The 21,357-nt window shown below is 29.8% G+C and overlaps 3 protein-coding genes across 3 annotated transcripts in view; 1 reads left to right on the top strand and 2 right to left on the bottom strand.

The window, feature by feature from the left end:
- Pde9 (phosphodiesterase 9) overlaps window positions 1-21,357 on the top strand; it is a 369,167-nt gene that overhangs the window by 145,429 nt on the left and 202,381 nt on the right. The gene's annotated exons all lie outside the window — the stretch shown is intronic.
- LOC142230746 (uncharacterized) lies at window positions 15,545-16,784 on the bottom strand. Its single transcript, XM_075301375.1, has 2 exons — window positions 15,867-16,784; window positions 15,545-15,679 (listed from the first exon to the last, which is right to left on the bottom strand). Exons 1-2 carry the CDS (start codon window positions 16,782-16,784, stop codon window positions 15,545-15,547), a joined length of 1,053 nt encoding a protein of 350 aa, XP_075157490.1.
- On the bottom strand, window positions 16,981-21,192 carry LOC142230745 (uncharacterized). The gene has a single exon (XM_075301374.1). The coding sequence runs from the start codon at window positions 21,190-21,192 to the stop codon at window positions 16,981-16,983; it is 4,212 nt and encodes a 1,403-aa protein (XP_075157489.1).

The raw sequence follows: 21,357 nt of genomic DNA, 5'->3' as shown, positions 1-21,357 counted from the left end.
AGCGACATGGATATGTTCGAATTGTATGGCAAGAGATTTTAAATAGTGAGATCATGAATGACAAGGGACCTCCTTTTTATAGCCGAGTCCGAACGGCGTTCCACATTGCAGTGAAACCACTTAGAGAAGCTTTGAAACCCTCAGAAATGTCACCAGCAGTACTGAGGTGGGATAATCCACCGCTGAAAAACTTTTTGGTGTTCGGTCGAAGCAGGAATCGAACCCAAGACCTTGTGTATGCAAGGCGGGCATGCTAACCATTGCACCACGGTGGCTCCCCTATAGCACCTAAAATATATTAGATTAACTCCTATATATATGCTATAATTTTGCTAAATATTACTAAATAATTGTGAGAATGTGTTTTTTTCCTACCATGAGGTCGTGCTCTCTATTTCCATCAACATAAAGGTGGGATTTATTGTTCTAACACCTATATCTTTTGAATTTTTATTCACATTTGTTATTTCTTCAATCATTGTATTTTCTTTTCAATATCACCGAAACAACACAAAATGAAATTATGAGTTATTTACAAAGCCTAAAAGTATGCAATATTTTAAGAGAAAGAAACTACATAAAAAAGTTTTACACATATACTCTGAATTTTTTTTTTGCAATTTCTTGTGTTTGTATGGAATATTTTGATTATTTCCTTACCATTTTTATTGATATTTTTTAAAGCCTCAAAGTATACAATATTTTGTACGTCATAAAAATACAAATAAATTTTATGGTAGCTATTCTTCGGTTTTTACATAACAAATGTATAAAAACAAAACTTTTTAAATGCTTACAGTTACTACATATTTTTATGTTTGGAAATAACAGTCAATTAGGAAATTTATTTATTGAAGGGAAATTTCAAACTGTTCAGTTTTTTGAACACATGGAAAAATAGACCACAAAAATAAAAATTAAAATGGTTTATGCAACATATAATAAAATAATTTCGTTTTCAGAGGTGAAATTAAATTGTGAATTTTTATGAACAATTTTTATTTCATTAAGCAATTTACAATTATATATTTTTTTATAAAGGCCTAAAAGTATGCACTATTTTAAGAAACTATTTTATTGTTTTAATATAGGAAATATTTTGAATACTTCATGTTTTATTGTTGATTATCGTACCATTTTTATTGATATTTGTTAAAGCCCCAAAGTATGCAATATTTTCTACTCCATAAAAATGCAAATATATGCCATTCTTACTAATCTTCGTTTTTGCCTAGCAAAAAAACTTTTAAAATGCTTACAATAGCTACAATTTTTTTATGTTTGTAAATAACAGTCAATTAAGAAATTTATTTATTGAAGGGAAATTCCAAACTGTGCAGGGGATTGAACACTTTTGGGCCATATTTTTATGTTTTTGCATAACAACAAATAAATACTAATAAAGTTACTGGTTTCATAGAAGTTTCTCAGTTTTTCTACAAGTCTAGATTTACAGTGATTCCTATAAAATTAAAAAAAAAAAAACATCCTTATCTGATATCAAATTGACCGTAATTTTTTATGTATATTTGTTATTTCTTCATTTATTGTATTTTATTTTCGTTATTTTGGAAACAAAACAATTTGCAATTATGAGTTATTTACAATGGCCTAAAAGTATGCAACATTTTAAGAGAAAAAAATATAAAAAAATTTTAAACATATACTCGTAAAATTTAATTTTAAAATTTCTTGTTTTGTTAACATAAATGGAATATTTTGAATATTTTCATATAATTTTTATTGAAATTTTTAAGGCCTCAAAGTATGCAATATTTTGTATGCCATAAAAATGCAAGTAAATGTTATGGTTGCTAATCTTCTGTTTTTTGCAAAAATAAATACATAAAAAACTTTTAAAATGCTTACAATTACTAAATTTTTATATTTTTGGAAATAACAATCAATTAAGAGATTTATTTATTGAAAGGAAATTTCCGAGCCTTTAGGGGTTTGAAAAAATTTTTTCCATGTTTTTTGTTTCTCCGTGACACCAACTAAATACTAAATTTGGGAAGTTAATAAAGAAAGCTGTTGTGTTCATAGAAGGTTATCAGTGTTTTTTTAAGACTAGATAAGAAAAACTACAAAGTGCAAAATAAACCACAAAAATAGAAATTTAAATTATTTATATAAAATTAAAAATCCTTATCTGAAATCAAATTGACTCTTTGTGAATTTTTATGTATATTTGTCATTTCTTTATTTATTGTATTTTTTTCGTTGTCTTTGAAATAAAACAATTTACAATTATGAGTTATTTACAATGGCCTAAAAGTATGCAATATTTCAAGAGTGAAAAAATATTGAATAAAATAAGTTTTACATATATATTAGTAAAATTTGATTTTACAATTTCTTGTGTTTATATGTTATGAAATATTTTGAATATTTTCATATAATGATGCATAATGCAATATTTTGTATGCCATAAAAATTCAAAAATAAATGGTATGGTTGCTATTCTTCTGTTTTTTGCAAAAACAAAATTCATAACAAACTTTGAAAATGCTTACAAATACTACATATTTTTTATGTTTGGAAATTACAGTCAATTAAGAAATTTATTTATCGTAGGGAAATTCCAAAGTGTTTAGTCTTGTGAACACTTTGGGCTACATTCCTAATTTTGGGAGGTTAATAAATAAAGGTTCTCTTTTCATGGAAGGTTCATATTTTTTTTTTTTGTAAAAACCGAAAGAAAACCACTTGAAGTAGTTTATACACCATTTACTAATTTCGTGAATGTTTGTGAATTGTTTTTTTTTTTTTTTTTAATCTATTTATTACAATTAACTTAAGATTATTAATTGGAAGAAAGGTTGTTCCTTCATTAATTGTATTTTTTTCGATATTAAAACATGCAATGCAAATTTCAGTTATTTATAAATTCCTAAAAGTATGCAATATTTTTATAGAAAAAAAACATATATTCAGAAATGCTTGCATAATCTATTTAAAAAACATTTTTAATTTATAAATAGAGGCCTAAAAATATGCAATATTTTAATCAAAAAAATGTTAAGATATGTCTATAGGCTTTGATAATATATTTTAAAATTTTTTTTACAAATTTATTTTTTAATAAAATGTGTATGGATATTTCTCTGTCATTTCTCGATTTAAGTCCTTTTGCTTTTCGTGCCAAACTAACCTCATTTGTTTTCAAACTCTTTATGTTCTGGTCTGTTGCTCTTTCCATTTATTTTTGGTTTTCATTTTAAACTTTTGTATTATACACATTTTTTTGGAAGGGAATAGCATATGGCATTTGAAAATTCTACCTCAGACATTACGGGAAAGACACCAGAAGAGTTTACTCTACCCAAAAACAACAAAGAGTTAAGTCTATTCTTGTTGGAAACCCCATATTTTGCATACTAACTTAAACATCAAGTCAACATCAGAATATGAATTAAACAAATGTATGCATATACAGATGTATTATTAAGGGATTAAGAATTGTAAGGAAGGATTGTAAGTTGAATTTTAATGCTTCATACCAAAAAAGGAAATGGAAAATTTCTGTAAAGGATTTAAGTCACAAAGGCTTGTGGTATGGTAAGAGCCAATGTTTTACGTTTCTAGGACACCATGCAATATTTATGATTAATGTTTATTTGTTAATGTAGGAATTAATGGAATTGAGTTTTGATAAGCTTTAGTTAAGGAGTAAGTATAAAGTTAAAATTTGTAAATTAAATATTGGTTTTTATATTTGTGATCCTTTCTATTTTTGTTTAGAAATAAAAAGTTTTTCTGTTATAGAAAAGTTTGATATATTTGAATACTTTCAGACGGCTCATATTTCTGTGGATAAAATGTGGTATCGCAAGAGAATTTAGGCTTTTACGTGAGTAAACCTTTCTTATATTAAGGAAAGGCTTAGAAATATTTGCATACTTTCAGGCGGAACATAATATCAAATAAGGTTAGGTTAGGTTAGGTGTCAGCCCGATGTATCAGGCTCACTTAGACTATTCAGTCCATTGTGATACCACATTGGTGAATTTCTGTCTTATCACTGAATGCTGCCCGATTCCATGTTAAGCTCAATGACAAGGGACCTCCTATTTATAGCCGAGTCCGAACGGCGTTCCACATTGCAGTGAAACCACTTAGAGAAGCTTTGAAATCCTCAGAAATGTCACCAGCATTACTGAGGTGGGATAATCCACCGCTAAAAAACTTTTTGGTGTTCGGTCGAAGCAGGAATCGAACCCACGACCTTGTGTATGCAAGGCGGGCATGCACCACGGTGGCTCCCTGATATCACATAAGGAGACACGGATAAAATCTGGTATCGTAACCACGATTGTAGTTAGTAGAATTCTATCAAAAAAAATTTGTAAATTTTGCAAAATATTTCCCTCCAATTAAGAGGTACTGCACAAATTTTCTATAAATATAAAATTTTCTATAAAAATAAAATTTGCTATAAAAATGAAATTTTAATAAAATTTTCTAAAGAAATAAAAGTTTGACAAACGTTTCCATAGAAATAAAATTTAGACAAAATTTTCTTAAGAAATAAAAGTTCGACAAAATCTTCTATAGAAATAAAATTTCTATAAATATTAAATTTTTATAAATTTTTCTATAAAAATAAAATTTAAACAAAATTTTCTATAGAAATAAAATTTTGACAAAATTTTCTATAGAAATTAAATTTTTAACAAAATTTTTTATAGAAATAAAATGTTGACAAAATATTCTATAGAAATAAAATTTTGACAACATTTTCTATAGAAATAAAATTTGTACGAAATAAAATTTTCTATAGAAAAAAAAAAGTGTTGACAAAATTATCTATAGAAATAAAATTTTGACAAAAATTTCTATAGAAATAAAATTTTTACTAAATTTTCTATAGAAATAAAATTTTGATAAAATTTACTATGTAGATTTTGGAAAACATTCCTCTCCAAGTAAGAGGTACTTCACAAATTTTCTATAAATATTAAATTTTTATAAATTTTTCTATAAAAATAAAATTTAAACAAAATTTTCAAAATTCAAAATTTTATTCCTATAAAATTTTGACAAAATTTTCTATAGAAATTAAATTTTTAACAAAATTTTTTTATAGAAATAAAATGTTGACAAAATATTCTATAGAAATAAAATTTTGACAAAATTTATAATTTGTACTAAATTTTCTATAGAAATAAAATTTTCTATAGAAAAACAATTGTTGACAAAATTATCTATAGAAATAAAATTTTGACAAAATTTTCTACAGAAATAAAATTTTAATAAAATTTTCTCTAGAAATAAAATTTTGATAAAATTTTCTATGTAGATTTTGGAAAATATTCCTCTCCAATTAAGAGGTACTTCACAAATTTTCTATACATATTAAACTTTTATAAATGTTTCTATAAAAATAAAATTTTAACAAAATTTTCTCTAGAAATAAAATTTTAACAAAATTTTCTATAGAAATAAAATTTTAACAAAATTTTCTATAGAAATAAAATTTTAACAAAATTTTCTATAGAAATAAAATTTTGACAAAATTTTCTAAAGAAAAAAAATTTGACAAATTTTCTATATAAATAAAATTTGACAAATTTTCTATAGAAATAAAATTTGACAAATTTTCTATAGATATAAAATTTTGATTAAACTTTCTATAAAAGCAAAATTTGACATAATAATCTATAGAAATAAAATTTTGACAAAATTCTCTATAGAAATAAAATTTTAACAACATTTTCATAGAAAAAAAATTGTTGACTAAATGTTCTATAAAAAAAATCTTTTGACAAAATTTTCTGTAGAAAAAAAAATTTTACAAAATTTTGTATAGAAATAAAATTTTGACAACAATTTCTATAGAAATAAAATTTTTACAAAATTTTCTATAGAACAAAAATTTTGACAAAATTTTCTATTGAAATAAAATTTTCAATAGAAATAAAATTTTGACAAAATTTTCTATAGATATAAAATTTTGACAAAATTTTCTATAGAAAAAAAATTTGACAAATTTTCTTAGAAAAAAAAATTTGACAAATTTTCTACAGAAATAAAATTTGACAAATTTTCTATAGAAATAAAATTTTGATAAAACTTCTATAGAAATAAAATTTTGAAAAAAAGTTTATAGAAATAAAATTTTGAAAAAAAGTTTATAGAAATAAAATTTTGACAAAATTTTTATAGAAATAAAATTTTGGCAAAATTTTCTATAGAAATAAAATTTTGAAAATTGTTTGCTACAAATAAAATGTTAATAAAAATTTCTATGGAAATAAAATTTTGACAAAATTCTATATAGAAATAAAATTTTGACAAAATTTTCATAGAAAAAAAATTTTGACAAAATTTTCTATGGAAATAAAATTTTGATAAACAATTCTTTGGGAATAAAATTTGATAAAGTTCTCTATAGAAATAAAATTTTGACAACAATTTCTATAGAAATAAAATTTTTACAAAATTTTCTATAGAAATAAAATTTTGACAAAATTTTTTAATTGAAATAAAATTTTCAATAGAAATAAAATTTTGACAAAATTTTCTATAGAAATAAAATTTTGACAAAATTTTCTATAGAACTAAAATTTTGACAAAATTTTCTATAGATATAAAATTTTGACAAAATTTTCTATAGAAAAAAAAAATTTGACAAATATGTCAAATTTAAATAAAAATAGAAATAAAATTTTGATAAAATTTTCTATTGAAATAAAATTTTCAATAGAAATAAAATTTTGACAACATTTTCTATAGATATAAAATTTTGACAAAATTTTCTATAGAAAAAAAATTTGACAAATTTTCTTAGAAAAAAAATTTGACAAATTTTCTATAGAAATAAAATTTGACAAATTTTCTATAGAAATAAAATTTTGATAAAATTTTGATAAAACTTCTATAGAAATAAAATTTTGAAAAAAAGTTTATAGAAATAAAATTTTGAAAAAAAGTTTATAGAAATAAAATTTTGACAAAATTTTCTATAGAAATAAAATTTTGAAAATTTTTTGCTACAAATAAAATGTTAATAAAAATTTCTATGGAAATAAAATTTTGAAAAAATTTTCTATGGAAATAAATATTTGGCAAAATTCTTTATAGAAATAAAATTTTGATAAACATTTCTATGGGAATAAAATTTGATAAAATTTTCTATAGAGATATAATTTTGACAAAATTTTCTTAGAAATAAAATTTTGACAAAATTTTGTTAAGGAATAACATTTAGACAAAATTTTCTATAGAAATAAAATTTTGAAAAAAATTCTCTACAAATAAAATTTTGATGAACATTTCTATGGAAATAATATTTTGACAAAGTTTTCTATAGAAAATATTTGTTTTTGACAAAATTTTCTATAGAAAATTTTTTTTTTGACAAATTTTTCTATAGAATTAAAATTTTGCTAATATTTCTATAGAAATAAAATTTTGCTAACATTTCTATCGAAATGAAATTTTGATAAATGTTGACAAAATTTTCTATAGAAATAAAACTTCGACAAGATTTTCTATAGAAATAAAATGTTGACAAAATGTTCTTGACATATCAAGAATGCAGACCTCCTCACCACATTATGCTAAGATTCAAGAATAAAAAAAAAAATAAAAATCTATATTGATTTATAAAGGGTGATTCTTTTGAGGTTAGGATTTTCATGCATTAGTATTTGACAGATCACGTGGGATTTCAGACATGGTGTCAAAGAGAAAGATGCTCAGTATGCTTTGACATTTCATCATGAATAGACTTACTAACGAGCAACGCTTGCAAATCATTGAATTTTATTACCAAAATCAGTGTTCGGTTCATTTCATCATTGAATTTTATTACCAAAATCAGTGTTCGGTTCATTTCTGGTTGAATGGCTACGTAAATAAGCAAAATTGCCGCATTTGGAGTGAAGAGCAACCAGAAGCCGTTCAAGAACTGCCCATGCATCCCGAAAAATGCACTGTTTGGTGTGGTTTGTACGCTGATGGAATCATTGGACCGTATTTTTCAAAGATGCTGTTGGACGCAACGTTACGGTGAATGGCGATCGCTATCGTTCGATGCTAACAAACTTTTTGTTGCCAAAAATGGAAGAACTGAACTTGGTTGACATGTGGTTTCAACAAGATGGCGCTACATGCCACACAGCTCGCGATTCTATGGCCATTTTGAGGGAAAACTTCGGAGAACAATTCATCTCAAGAAATGGACCGGTAAGTTGGCCACCAAGATCATGCGATTTGACGCCTTTAGACTATTTTTTGTGGGGCTACGTCAAGTCTAAAGTCTACAGAAATAAGCCAGAAACTATTCCAGCTTTGGAAGACAACATTTCCGAAGAAATTCGGGCTATTCCTGCCGAAATGCTCGAAAAAGTTGCCCAAAATTGGACTTTCCGAATGGACCACCTAAGACGCAGCGGCGGTCAACATTTAAATGAAATTATCTTCAAAAAGTAAATGTCATGGACCAATCTAACGTTTCAAATAAAGAACCGATGAGATTTTGCAAATTTTATGCGTTTTTTTAAAAAAAAAAGTTATCAAGCTCTTAACAAATCACCCTTTATAAGCTCTTTGTCTAGATATTGCTTATTTGGGCTCTAAACAATTTTCTGGGATAATTTTTAATTTAATCTAAAAAATCCTATTTTAATATTTTCATTTCTTTTTTATTTACAGGTAAAAAAAGGTCAATCCCTTTGCCATTTGTAAGTATTTTGTAAAGTGTTATTTATCTCTTGGTTTCGTAAAATATTTTTTGCTTTATAAAAACCATCATAAATCTACATTTGGGAATCCTTAAAGGTTTCATTTCCTTTCTTTTCCTTGTTTGAGTTTCTAGCTGCTTTCTTGGGGTTTGTTAGTAGCCAAATTATATATTTTTGTTTGGAATTTCTTGGAATATCATATAGTTTACCCCCAAAATGTTAACTGTCTGTATGGATATTAATAAATTATTTCATATCATGCTGGTTTGTTATTCGTTTTGCATTTGATGATTCATTCCAAGTCATTAAGGCTAAGTGGCTTATATATTGAAATGTCATTCAAACTAGCTTCAGAAATTTACAAAATAATATAAAAATCCAAACGACATTTATATGTTAAAGGGAAGCTTATATGAAGGGTAAATTGAAAAATCTTGAAAAATTACAATGACTGCATAGATTTTTTACCTAGAAAATTGAACAATGAAATTGCTTTTGAAGACATTTGCATAAAATTGGAGTTTGTTATTATTTTTGGGTTTGTTCTTTTGCAAAAACACAAAGGAATCAAGATAATCTATTCAAAACAATCGACAAATAATTTTCTTTTCATCAATTTGAAGTTAATAAGCTTTATTTAGTTTCTTTCTCTCTTTTTCTTTTTCATTGTCTTGTGTAAATTGTTTGGTTTGTAAATCCTTTATGATATTGTTATGGGCTACAAAGAACTGCATATCTGTAAAGGTCGATATCCTTTTTATTTGTAAAGTTGAAATTGAACTCAAAGTAACCACAAGTATATTTTGTATGCTTTGTTGGGGGAAAAATTTGTATTGATGTATGTGAAGATAAAATGAACTTTAAAACGTCCCTTGCAGAGTATTTAGTTGAGACATAAACCAACGAACCAATTTAATGTTCTTTGTTTAACTCTATAGTTTTATTTATTTTTCCTATATGAGAGGAAATTCTAAATCACACTTGATTTGAAAATTAAATTAAACCGATTCGATTGATATTAGATCAAATTTTATAAATTCGATAATTATTATCTTGTATTGATGTAAAATACATCCTAGAAGTATGCTTTAAATTTAGCATCGAAATATTACCAACCATGGTCCAAGATAATTTAATATTTAATATATAAGTCTGATCACTTCAAAGACTCCGTCTATTGTCTTTGATATTTGACAATGCCTCGGATATTAATGCGGAAATTAATAAGGTCATCCCCTCTCAGATAGAAAACGATAAGGTTTATGTGAAAATCTTGAGGTTTTTTATTGCTTTTAAATTGGCGGACCTGATAATTAAAAATTTAATTGTATATCAACTGATACTACTTCTGAAAGTGCAATATTTTAAAACATTATTTTAAGAATGGCGCCTAAAAATATGCTAAATAATATGTTTTTAAAACTCTCCCAAAAGTATGCTATATTGGCATAATGTTTTTAATTACTGTAACTTTTATAAAACAAAATTATAAAAAATTGTAACAACAAAAGATTGCAAAATAAATGAAATCTAGAGATTTATTTATTTATTTACATGATATATTTCATAAAATAAATGTATGAAATATGGTTAACAGGCAATGGAAATCTAGAGGTGTTTTAATCCTTTGTTAAAAAAATCTAAAAAAAATCTGTTTGGAATCCTTATTATGGAATACATTTCCAAAGACTTGAAAAATCCTTATCAATTAAAACTGCATTGTAATATTGGATTAGTGTGGAAAATGTATAAACAAAAATTTTTGGAAAATAGCCTAAAAGTATACTCAATATAAGGCTATCAAAATTTTCCCAAAAGTGGATTTTAATTACTATAATAATAGTAAATTGCAAAATAAATAAAATCTATAAGTTTGTTATATCTTTTGTGAAAATCTAGAGGTTTATAAGTGTTTTTCAAGTGGTAGATAAAACAATTACAATATAACATTATCCAATATTGCTGTCCAAAATTTATAGATGTTTTTACGAATGGAGCCTAACAATAAACTCAATATAAGGTTTTCAAAACTCTCCCAAAAATAGACAATATTGGTAAATATAAAGCTTTTAATACATATGGCCTTTATAAATAATTTTATATTTTATATTTTCTGTTTTTTTTTTTTTTTTAATAAAGATAAATTCTAAAATAACGAAAATTAAAATAAAAAAATTAAAACTGAATTGTATCTCATCCAATATTACAGTGGAAAATGTGTAGAAATGAAATTATCTATGAATCGATCCTAAAAGTATGCTCAATATTAGGGTTTTCAAAACTCTCCCAAAAGTAGGCAATATTGATATAAAGCTTTTAAATGTTATGAATAATTTTATAACATTTTTCAATTCAAATAAACTCTAGAGGCTTCTTAATACTTTTCAAGTGGAAGAAATAATAATTAAAACTGAATTGTACATCATCCAATATTATTGTTGAAAATTTCTTAAAAAAATATTTTACGAGAGTATTTTTAAAGTATATCCAATATTAAATTATTCATTAATATCTCCAAAGTAGGTAATATTAGTGTACAGATTTTCATTACTAAGGCCTCTTTAAGCAATTTAATAAAATTTTTTATTGTTACTACAAAATTTTATGAAATTAGTCTGTAAAATAAACTCTAGTGGTTTCTTAATCATTTTCAAGTGAAAAGAAATAATAATTAAAATTGCATTGTTTATCATCCAATATTACTGGGGAAAATGTATAGAAAAACTCTTCATGATTGAAGCCTAAAAGTATACTCAATATTCGGGTTTCAAAACACTCCAAAAAGTATGCAATATTGGTATAATTTCATAAAATTTTGTAGTAACAATAGTCTGTAAAATAAATAAACTTTAGTGGCTTCTTAATCCTTTTCAAGTGGAAAGAAATAATAATTGAAAATGAAATGTTTATCATCTAATATTACTGTGGAAAATGTATAGCGAAAAATGCTTATGACTGAAACCTAAAAGTATACTCAATATAATTTTTTCAAAACGCTCGCAAAAGTATGCAATATTGGTATAAAGCTTGGAATTATTATGGCCTACTAGAAATAATTTTATACAAAATTTTTAATAATACTAAATTGAGGTTTACTTTTTCAAGTGAGAGAAAAAAAGATGAAAATTTAAGTGTTTACCATGCAATATTACTGTGTAAAATGTATAAAAGTTTTGTTGTTGTTATGAATGGAGCCTAAAAGTATGCTCAATATTAGATTTTCAAAACACTCCCAAAAGTAGGCAATATTGGTATAAAACTTGAAACTACTATGAACTTCTGTGAATAATTTTATCTAAATTTTTAAAATAATAAATTGTAAAATAAATAAATAATTAAAAAAAATTAACAAAAAAATATTTATTGTATAATTATTTATAAAAATTATTTTTTTAATATATATATATATATATTTAAAAAGTAATTTTTTATAATAATTTTCATTATTTATAAAGAAAACTTGGTTATCAAAATATTGCGTATAAAAGCCTTCTATTTTTGTCTTGTTTTTTTTTTCGTCTAAAATACCTCAATTTATTTTCTATGTGTATATAACCTCAAATTTGCTCTTTGTTGCTGTTGCTTTCATTTTACATTTACTTTGGACCCTTTTATCCTTTTGTCTCTTATGGTTTTTGTAAAAGGGGGTTCATGACTACCTCTCAGGTATAGTGTGTATGGTTTGCTTTACGTTAGTAGCATCGAAAACGATCGATATGGATGCTTACCCTTTGATGGTGAATAAACTTTATGAGACCAATCACCAATGCCATAGGAAAAGGCAATGCCACCAGTGGCAACCACAACACATTGTCATTGACAATATATGGTATTTTTGTTGTTGGAATGTTTTACGTATATTCTTGCGTATTTATAAAAATAAAATTTTATTTTTATCTCAACAAATAATCAATAAAAAGCAGGAAAGCAAAAAAAAAAAAAAAACACACATAAAAGCCAATTGGGGTTAAAGGACCTCTTTGCCAGACAAAAAGCAAACCCATATGGGAATAATTTAATTGAAATTAAGAAAAGGTTAATTACAAATGTCATAGATATTCCACATAGTGAAAAGGGAGAATAGAAAGGAAAGTTGTTTATACTGAAGAAGGAAATGTATTATTTTCTTTCATATAAAGCCCGAACAAAGAAAACAAACACATATACCCAACAAAAGACGCACAAAGTTATGTACTTCAAAGGACATAAATTGTCTCATAAAGTCTGTTATGAATGCAAGGACATTTGTATATGTCTTTAGTTTAGGTACTTAGAACACTGAGAAAATAAGTAGAGGGTATATAAAATATTTCGTTTGCAAAATTTTAGCCTAATATTTTTTTAATATTTCTGAGAGCCTACTTCTAGGTATGGTAAGGTTTTTTTTATACTTTGCATTATAAAACAATTAATAAAAATTTTTATTAATAATAAATAAATTGTAAAAAAAATAAAATCTAAAAGTTTATTAATTTTTTTCAAGTGGAGAAAATTGCAATTAAAACTGAATTTTACATTATCCAATAGTACTGTGGAAATAAAACAAAAAAATATTGTCTATGTTTTGTTTATAGATGAAGCCTAAAAGTATGCTCAGTATTTTATTTTTGAAAACCCTCCCAATAGTATGTACTGCGGAAATTAAACAAAATATATTGTTTGTTTTTTTTTTTTATAGATGAAGTCTAAAAGTATGCTCAGTATTAGATTTTTGAAATCCCTCCCAAAACACTGAGAAAATAAATATATATATAAAATCTAAAAGTTTATTAATTTTTTTCAAGTGGAGGAAATTGTAATTAAAACTAAAAAAAATTGTAATAAAACTTTTGCATTATCCAATAGTACTGCGGAAATAAAAAAAATATTGTTTCTGTTTTTTTTATAGATGAAGCCTAAAAGTATGCTCAGTATTTGATTTTTGAAAACCCTCCCAATAGCACTGCGGAAATTAAACAAAATATATTGTTTATGTTTTGTTTATAGATGAAGCCTAAAAGTATGCTCAGTAGCCTAAAAGTATGCTCAGTATAATATTGTTTATGTTTTTTTTTTTATAGATGAAGCCTAAAAGTATGCTCAGTATTAGATTTTTGAAAACCCTCCCAAAACACTGAGAAAATAAATAGAAAGTCTATGAAATATTTCATTTGCAAAACCTTAGCTCTTAATAATTTTTAAAAATTTCTACTAGGCTACTTTTTGATACCATAAGGATTTTTATATTTTATATTACGAAATAATTTTATCAAGATTTTTTTATAATAAAAACTTGTAAATTAATAAAATTTAGAGATTTTTAAATCCTTTTCATGTGGAAGAAATAGTAATTGGAAGTAAATTAGACATCATCTAATAATAATGTGGTAAATTATGTTTGTTTTTATGAACGAAGTCTAAAAGTATGCTCAGTATTAAAATTTTTGGAAAACCCTCCAAAAACACTGAAAATAAATAGCGCGTCTATGAACTATTTCACTTGCAAAAACTGAGCTTTTAATAATTTTTAAAATTTTCTAAGATGCTACTTTTTTCGTTATGGTATATAAGGATTTTTATACTTTATATTACTAAATAATTTTATCAAAAATTTTTATAAAAATAAATTAAAAAATAAATCTAGAGTTTTAGTAATCCTGACAGAAATTGTAATTAAAACTTAATTGTACAAAGAAAAAAATTTCACGAAAATGTTTCCAATTGAAATCTTAATTGAGTTTTAAAAAATATTCAATTAAAAATTGATATAAATTGAATCGTAAAAATTTTTACTTGAAATAAAAATCAATCATAAAAATTAATAGTATAAATTAATTTTTTAATTGGATCAATTAATTTTTTAATTGACTGCCAATTAATTTTTTAATTGATTCTTTCATTTCTGTGATTGAAGACATTTCAATTAAAAAATTAATTGGATCAGTTAATTTCGTGTCGAATCAGAATGAATAATACTGGGGCTTTATGCTGTAGTCAGGGGGCTACGTAAGAAGAAGAGGGGCTCCAACACACTGGCTGACTATGATGATGGAGCTGGATGTGACGGGTTGTCTGTTGTTGTTGTGGACTGTATTTCTATTTCGCAGAGATCTTCTAATCTCACCAGAGCAAACGATTGGCTATAGGAGACAAGAGGGGTTACTTGTGGAATAGAGTCTCACAGGGAATTCAATCCACACAAGTAAATAAACCCAAGTGGAGGAAACAAAGAAATAAAAACACCAAGAGGAGTCAATTCAATATGTAGTTTATTGGAGCTCAGGTTCCTCACCAGTAAGTTTGTAGCTTCTTCTGCGGTTGGTAAAATAAAAGTGAACAAATGTAGGTTACCCTACCTACCAAGAAAATTAACAATGGCTATATGTATCTTTTAGTACTTAACAATTCATTTTGTTGACATTCGTTGTCAACCTTAAATATCTTCAAAAGTAATTTTCAAACTGTAAGATTTTACACTAGCTTAATTCAAAAGGCCGTTAAAACTAAATTCAAATTCAAATGTATTAAGTGTAAACCCATAGGTTTATACATGGCGCCGGGCCTAAGGTTTGGCCGAGCCGTGGCTTGCGCATAGCACCGAAGCAAGTGACCGGATCGCGTCCGATAGCACATAAGGGTCAATGGTTGGGTTGCCGCTGTTGTTCCGGTTGCCTACTGATGACGTCTTAGGATGTTGGTTGGCTTGACGACGTGCAGTTTTATTGTTTGCCTTCCGTTTCTCTTTATTCATTCGGTTTGAGCGTAATTCAGTATTCCGTTGCCTTTGTTGAGCAGCCTTCCGTTTAGCTTTGGGATGAGAAGACACCGTCTCACGCTGTGGATGCAACATTGTGTGGTGGTAGTTCCTGCACTTTCTACATTTGTTGCTGGATGTACATTTGGCTACCGTATGACTTTTTGCTAGGCAGTTGATGCAGTATTTGTGAAGCCTTACGGTCCGACTCCTTTCTAGTGGCATCATTTTTATGAAACGGGGACAAACTCGGATGCTGTGGAAGCCTTTGCATACCATGCAACGATATAGATTAGACTTGGGAATAGTGCTGCAAGGATATAAATTCAGATATCTGTTAATGGAAATGAGTTCTTCACGGACGTGAAGTGCGTGAAGATTATGTTAGTACTTGATTGTTAGGAGTTTTCGGTGTTTAAAAAAGGTAGATGACAAAGCTTTACAATGGGACGACTAACGAGTCCTGTCGCTGTACGAACGTCAACAATTCGTATGTTACCATCTGGTCCCGAATGAGTTTGTTCAATTCTTCCTAATCGCCATTCACTTGGAGGCAACAAATCGTCGATTAATACTACTAAATCACCGCTTTTTACATTTGGGTTCGGCTGCTTCCATTTATAGCGTTTCTGTAGTGATTTGAGGTAATCATCTTTCCACTGTATAGCGAATTGATGATGCAAAGCTTTGAGCTTTGTCCATTTATTAATTAGAGACATATTTTGGGCGAGTGGCTCTGGTAAAGACAACATGGGAGACCCTTTTAAAAAGTGACCAGGTGTGAGGGCTGTCAGATCCGATGGATCTTCTGATATCGCGCTAATGGGACGAGAATTAAGCACCCCCTCTATTCGAGCCAATATCGTTGCAAATTGTTCGTAAGTAAATTTATAAGACCCAGCAATTCTCTTAAAGTGGTGCTTGAAACTTTTAACGGCTGCCTCCCAGAGGCCGCCCATATGTGGCGCATGAGGTGGAATAAAACTCCACTCAAATCCATGAGTAGCATACTTGTCCGATATATCTTTTGTAGTAGATTTTATAAATTTAGAAAATTCTCTCAAAAGTACCCTGCTGGCGCCCACAAAATTACGCCCATTATCCGATACTACCCTTCTGGGTAGTCCTCGCCTCCCAACGAATCGAGCGAACGTGGCCTCAAAAGCTGCTGACGACAAGTCAGAACAGGGCTCCAAATGTATGGCCTTTGTTGAGAAACACACAAATACTGACACATAACCCTTTACAATCGGAGCTTTTCGTAAATGGGATGTCTTGAGCTCAAACGGACCCGCGAAATCGAGTCCGGTTACGTGAAACGGTGGAGTTATGGTACACCTATCAAGTGGTAAAGGCGCCATTATTTGTGAACATGACTTCTGTTTAAAAATAGTACACACTTTGCACTTGCGGATAATGGATTTCACTCTGGGTTTTAATCTTGAAATATAGAATTCTGTCTGCACCATTCTACACATGAGCAGACAGAATTCTATATTTCAAGATTAAAACCCAGAGTGAAATCCATTATCCGCAAGTGCAAAGTGTGTACTATTTTTAAACAGAAGTCATGTGAACTAGGAAATTATGTAAGTGTGAAAGGAATAAACTGCAAAGCCTAGAATTCCCGGGGAGAATTATTGGATGGCTCTCATTGTATGGCAATGCCGAATGTGCTAGACGACCGTTCACGCGAAGTATGTCATCTCGATCTATGAAGGGATTGATTGGGATCAATGGACTATCTTTCGGTAACGGATTTTGCAGCAAAATAGCATCATACTCCCTTTTGAAGTATAGTTTTTGGCTTAGACGTATTAATCTTTTCTTTGAGCATACGATTTCGTTATGAGTTAAGTCAATGGAGTAGTCGGTGTCAACATTGACATTTCGACGCAGTCTGTTATAAAACCGGAAAATATAAGATACCACCCGTAAAGCCTTTGAGTAAGACGAGAATCTGTCTAGTATATCAAAAGTTTCCGAAATAACATTAAAGGCCTGAAAGTTTCTACCGGTTTCGGGAGAGGGAACCGGATTGCTCTTTGGCCAAGTTGTTGGTGGATTTGTCAACCAAGATGGCCCATTCCACCAAAGTAAGTCGTTCTGAAGATCTTGTGGTCTACAACCTCTTGTGCCCAAATCAGAAGGGTTGTCATGTGTGGACACATGTCGCCACTGTGCTCGTGGAACAAGGGTGTGGATCTTGGATGTACGATTTGCAACATATGTTTCCCAAGACCACGGAGGCTTTGAAAGCCATCCCAGAACAATGGACGAGTCTGTCCATAGAATTATATCAGAGTCCTTGAATTCAAATAAACTGACCACATAGCTTACGAGTTTTGCAAGCAATTCTGCTCCATTGAGTTCTAATCGCGGTAAACATATTGTTTGAAGTGGAGCAACTTTGCTTTTTGCAACGAGAAGGTTTGAGTACACAACGTAGTCAGAAACTTGAACTCTAACATAGACACATGCACAATAAGCTGCCTTAGATGCGTCAGAGAATCCATGAATCTGGATTTGATCGGATGGCATGTATTGGATCCAACGAGGAATCCGCAGAGAACTCAAATGGGAAAAGTCGAAATGCAACTGTTCCCATGATCGACGGGAATCTTCGCTAATCATGTCATCCCAACCACCGCCTTCTAGCCACAGTTGTTGCATTAATATTTTGGCCCTTATTATAATAGGTGTTATCCACCCGGCTGGGTCAAAGAGCTGAGCCACCATTGATAATATTTTCCTTTTGGTCAAAGTTGAGGGACTTTGAATTGGGTTTATCTCATAAGTAAACGAATCCGTCAACGCATTCCACTTAATACCAAGTGTTTTGGTTGAGCTTGCTTCATCGAGATGCAAAAAATCTAAATCATATAAGTCCTCTGGTGGCAAATGTTCCAAAAGTTGAGGGTCATTTGCTGTTATCTTCTTTAAGGGGAAGCCTGCCGAAGATAGGGTGCTTATGAGCTGAGATTGGAGTTGTTTAGTTTCAGCAATAGAGTAACCACCTGAAAGAATATCATCGACATAGGTTTCGTTACGCAATATCGATGCTACCTTTGGGAACTGCCGCTCGCAGTCAGAAGCAAGTTGTAATAACGACCGTATAGCCAGATATGGAGCGCAGTTTAACCCGAAGGTCACGGTTTTAAGTTGGTAGTCCTTAACAGGGCTATCGGGAGATCTCTGATATACAATTCTTTGATAAGAGCGGTCATCGGGATGTACAAGTATTTGCCTGTACATTTTTTGTATATCTCCACAAAAGACAAATTTGTACCTTCTCCAATTCAAAACCGTGGAGATTAAATCGGTTTGAAGTGTTGGACCAGTTAATAAAACATCATTTAAAGAAAATCCTGATTTGGATTTTCGGGAGGCATTAAACACAATCCTCACTTTTGTGGTCTTGTGTTCGGGTCGCACGACGGCGTGATGTGGAAGATAGAATGAGTTGTATTTCCCATTAGAGGTAATCTCGACATTCGTTGTTTCTTCCATATGCCCTAAGGAGAGGTACTCTTCTAAAACAGAATTGTATTGAGTTTGAAGATCTGTATCCTTTGACAGAGATTGCTCGATTCTTTTAAGTTGACCCAGAGCGAAAAACCGGGAAGACCCCAGATATACTGAATCTGGAAAATCTTTACTAAAAGGTAATCGTACTATGTACCGTCCGTCTTCGTTTCGGGTAGTTGTTTTCGCGTAAAGCTCCTCACAGTATTTCGCATCATCCGAAAGTGGTTTTGACTGAGGTATTTCCTCAATTTCCCAAAATTTCCGCAAAATTCTGTCCAGTGAGGGAGCGTCGCTTGTAACTACATTAGTAGTAAAAGAATGAACCGTCTCAGATTTCATGGGACCACTAAGAACCCAACCGAAAACTGTATTGTAGGCGGAGGTGTTTCCACAAACGTTCTTCTTAACCCCCTCAATGTTTATAAATCGTTCCGAATCGTTCCCCAAAACGAGATCAATTTGAGCCGCTTCATTGAAGCATGGGTCAGCTAAATCGATATCTCTAAGTTGTTGTGAGTTGGGGATCGTAAAAGATATATCCGGTAAACGTTGAGTTACTTTTGGTAAAACAATAGCGTTCACAGAGAATTTCAAATCAAACCGATAAGAATATAAGCAAATCTCACATTCTTTGTTGGCTGTTTGATTTTTACCCCCGATACCAAAGATCTCAAACTGAGCAGTCTTCGAGGGAATTTGTAAAAGTTTCATCAGTTTCTCTGACACAAAAGTTCGTTGTGAGCCGGGGTCGATAAGTGCACGTGCTGTGAATAATTCTCCCCTAATCTCAATCTGAACCAACGCAGTTCTTAGCAAAATCACTTCTCCATCTGAGGCAAAATTCGAATGTACCTTTGGTACCTGTTTCGAAGTGGAAGGACTGTTATCTGCGGACCCTCTGTCGGATCTATTCGTAGAATTACCTTCCACAGAATTGCCACCTTGTGATTTGGCTTCCGATTTATTTAAATGTAGCAAAGAGTGATGCATTTTGTGACATATAAAACAAGTATTCTTACCCGTGCATTTCTGCTTTGAATGATTTGAGGAGAGACAATTGTTGCATAATTTGTTCTTAAATGCAAAATCGATTCTCTCCTGTTCCGAAAATCTTCTGAATTTTGGGCAGATACGTATCGAATGATCCGAATGGCAAAGTGGGCAAGACGAGCTCAATTTCTCTTGAGACGAGTAAGTCTGAGCTCTCTGAACGCCAGAATCTTTTGTACCGTATCTATCTTTAGTTGACTTTATACTAGCCAATCTTTCAACAATCTCAAATCGATTAATTAAAAATGCATCTAGCTGAGACCACATTGGCAGCTCATTGTGGGTTTTGAGAGATTCCTCCCATAGGGAGAGAGTCTTATCAGGAAGCTTTGTGGAAATCAAGTAAATTAGAATGGGATCCCAGTGATCGATATCAACTTCTAGTGTCTTCAGAGTCGCTAAACAATCATTTACAGTAGATTGGATTCTCTGTATGGATTCACTAGTTTCTGTTGTGGCCGTTGGGATATTGAAAAGTATCTTCAGTTGATTGTCCACGAGCACCCGCTTATTCTCGTATCTGGCCTTTAAAGCATTCCATGCCAAGTCAAAGTTATCATCACAAAGCGGGTACCGTTTTACTATTGCCCCAGCTGGGCCTTGTGTCTTATTCCTGAGATGATATAACTTCTGGGCCTTTGTTAGCTTTGGGTGGTTTCCGTAGACCGCCGTGAACATGTCACGGAATGACGGCCACTCTTCGTACCCACCCTCAAAAATCTGAGTATCACATGGAGGAACTTTGATAAATACCCCAGGAGAATCAGTGTGTTGATCTGAAAAGCTCTGACGAGGGCTTGGAAAATCATTGGGGGATATGGCTAATCGGGACGCTTCATTTCTAGGATTAGAAGAAGCTACGACCTTCGACAAGTCGAATAGTCGGGACCTTGCAACGTAATAAGTTTCCAAGCAAATGTTGTAGTTCACACTTGCGTTGTCTTTGAGTCCTTTGGGGACATCTGAAGCTGGCGATAACATCACTGCCTCATATGATGTTTGAACCTTTCGCCATCTTTGCTCCAGATCATCCACTCTGACTTGAAGCAATGATTCTGTTTGTTCCAGAACATTGAGCTTCTCTACCGCAGTGCATAGTATGATCAATTGATCACAATCGAATAAAAATTTATCCTGCATGACGGGGTTTTCATCTGACACAGACACACTATCACCCGTTGGTTCAGACATCTTTCGAACCAGATCGTCACTCCCGAAGAATTATAGGGAAGGGAAAGCAAGAATTTGCCGACAGTAGTTCGCGATGATTAGGTAAGGAAATTGATAAAAAAAAGTGTGACGCACTACTATATGTAGATAAATCCAAATCGGAACAAATTGGCCCAAATATCGTTA

Source organism: Haematobia irritans, chromosome 3 (genome assembly GCF_050003625.1).
Source record: "Haematobia irritans isolate KBUSLIRL chromosome 3, ASM5000362v1, whole genome shotgun sequence".
NCBI classification, from domain to species: domain Eukaryota; kingdom Metazoa; phylum Arthropoda; class Insecta; order Diptera; family Muscidae; genus Haematobia; species Haematobia irritans.
The sequence above is the reverse complement of the archived record's forward strand: the minus strand, read 5'-3'. Positions and strand labels throughout refer to the sequence as shown.

Coding starts and splice junctions, on each gene's coding strand:
- LOC142230746 (XM_075301375.1), bottom strand. CDS start 16,784: ATGGCGCCTTTACCACTTGATAGGTGTACCATAACTCCACCGTTTCAC. Junction 15,680..15,866: donor GACTCGTTAGTCGTCCCATT/GTAAAGCTTTGT, acceptor AGGCTTCCACAG/CATCCGAGTTTGTCCCCGTT.
- LOC142230745 (XM_075301374.1), bottom strand. CDS start 21,192: ATGTCTGAACCAACGGGTGATAGTGTGTCTGTGTCAGATGAAAACCCC.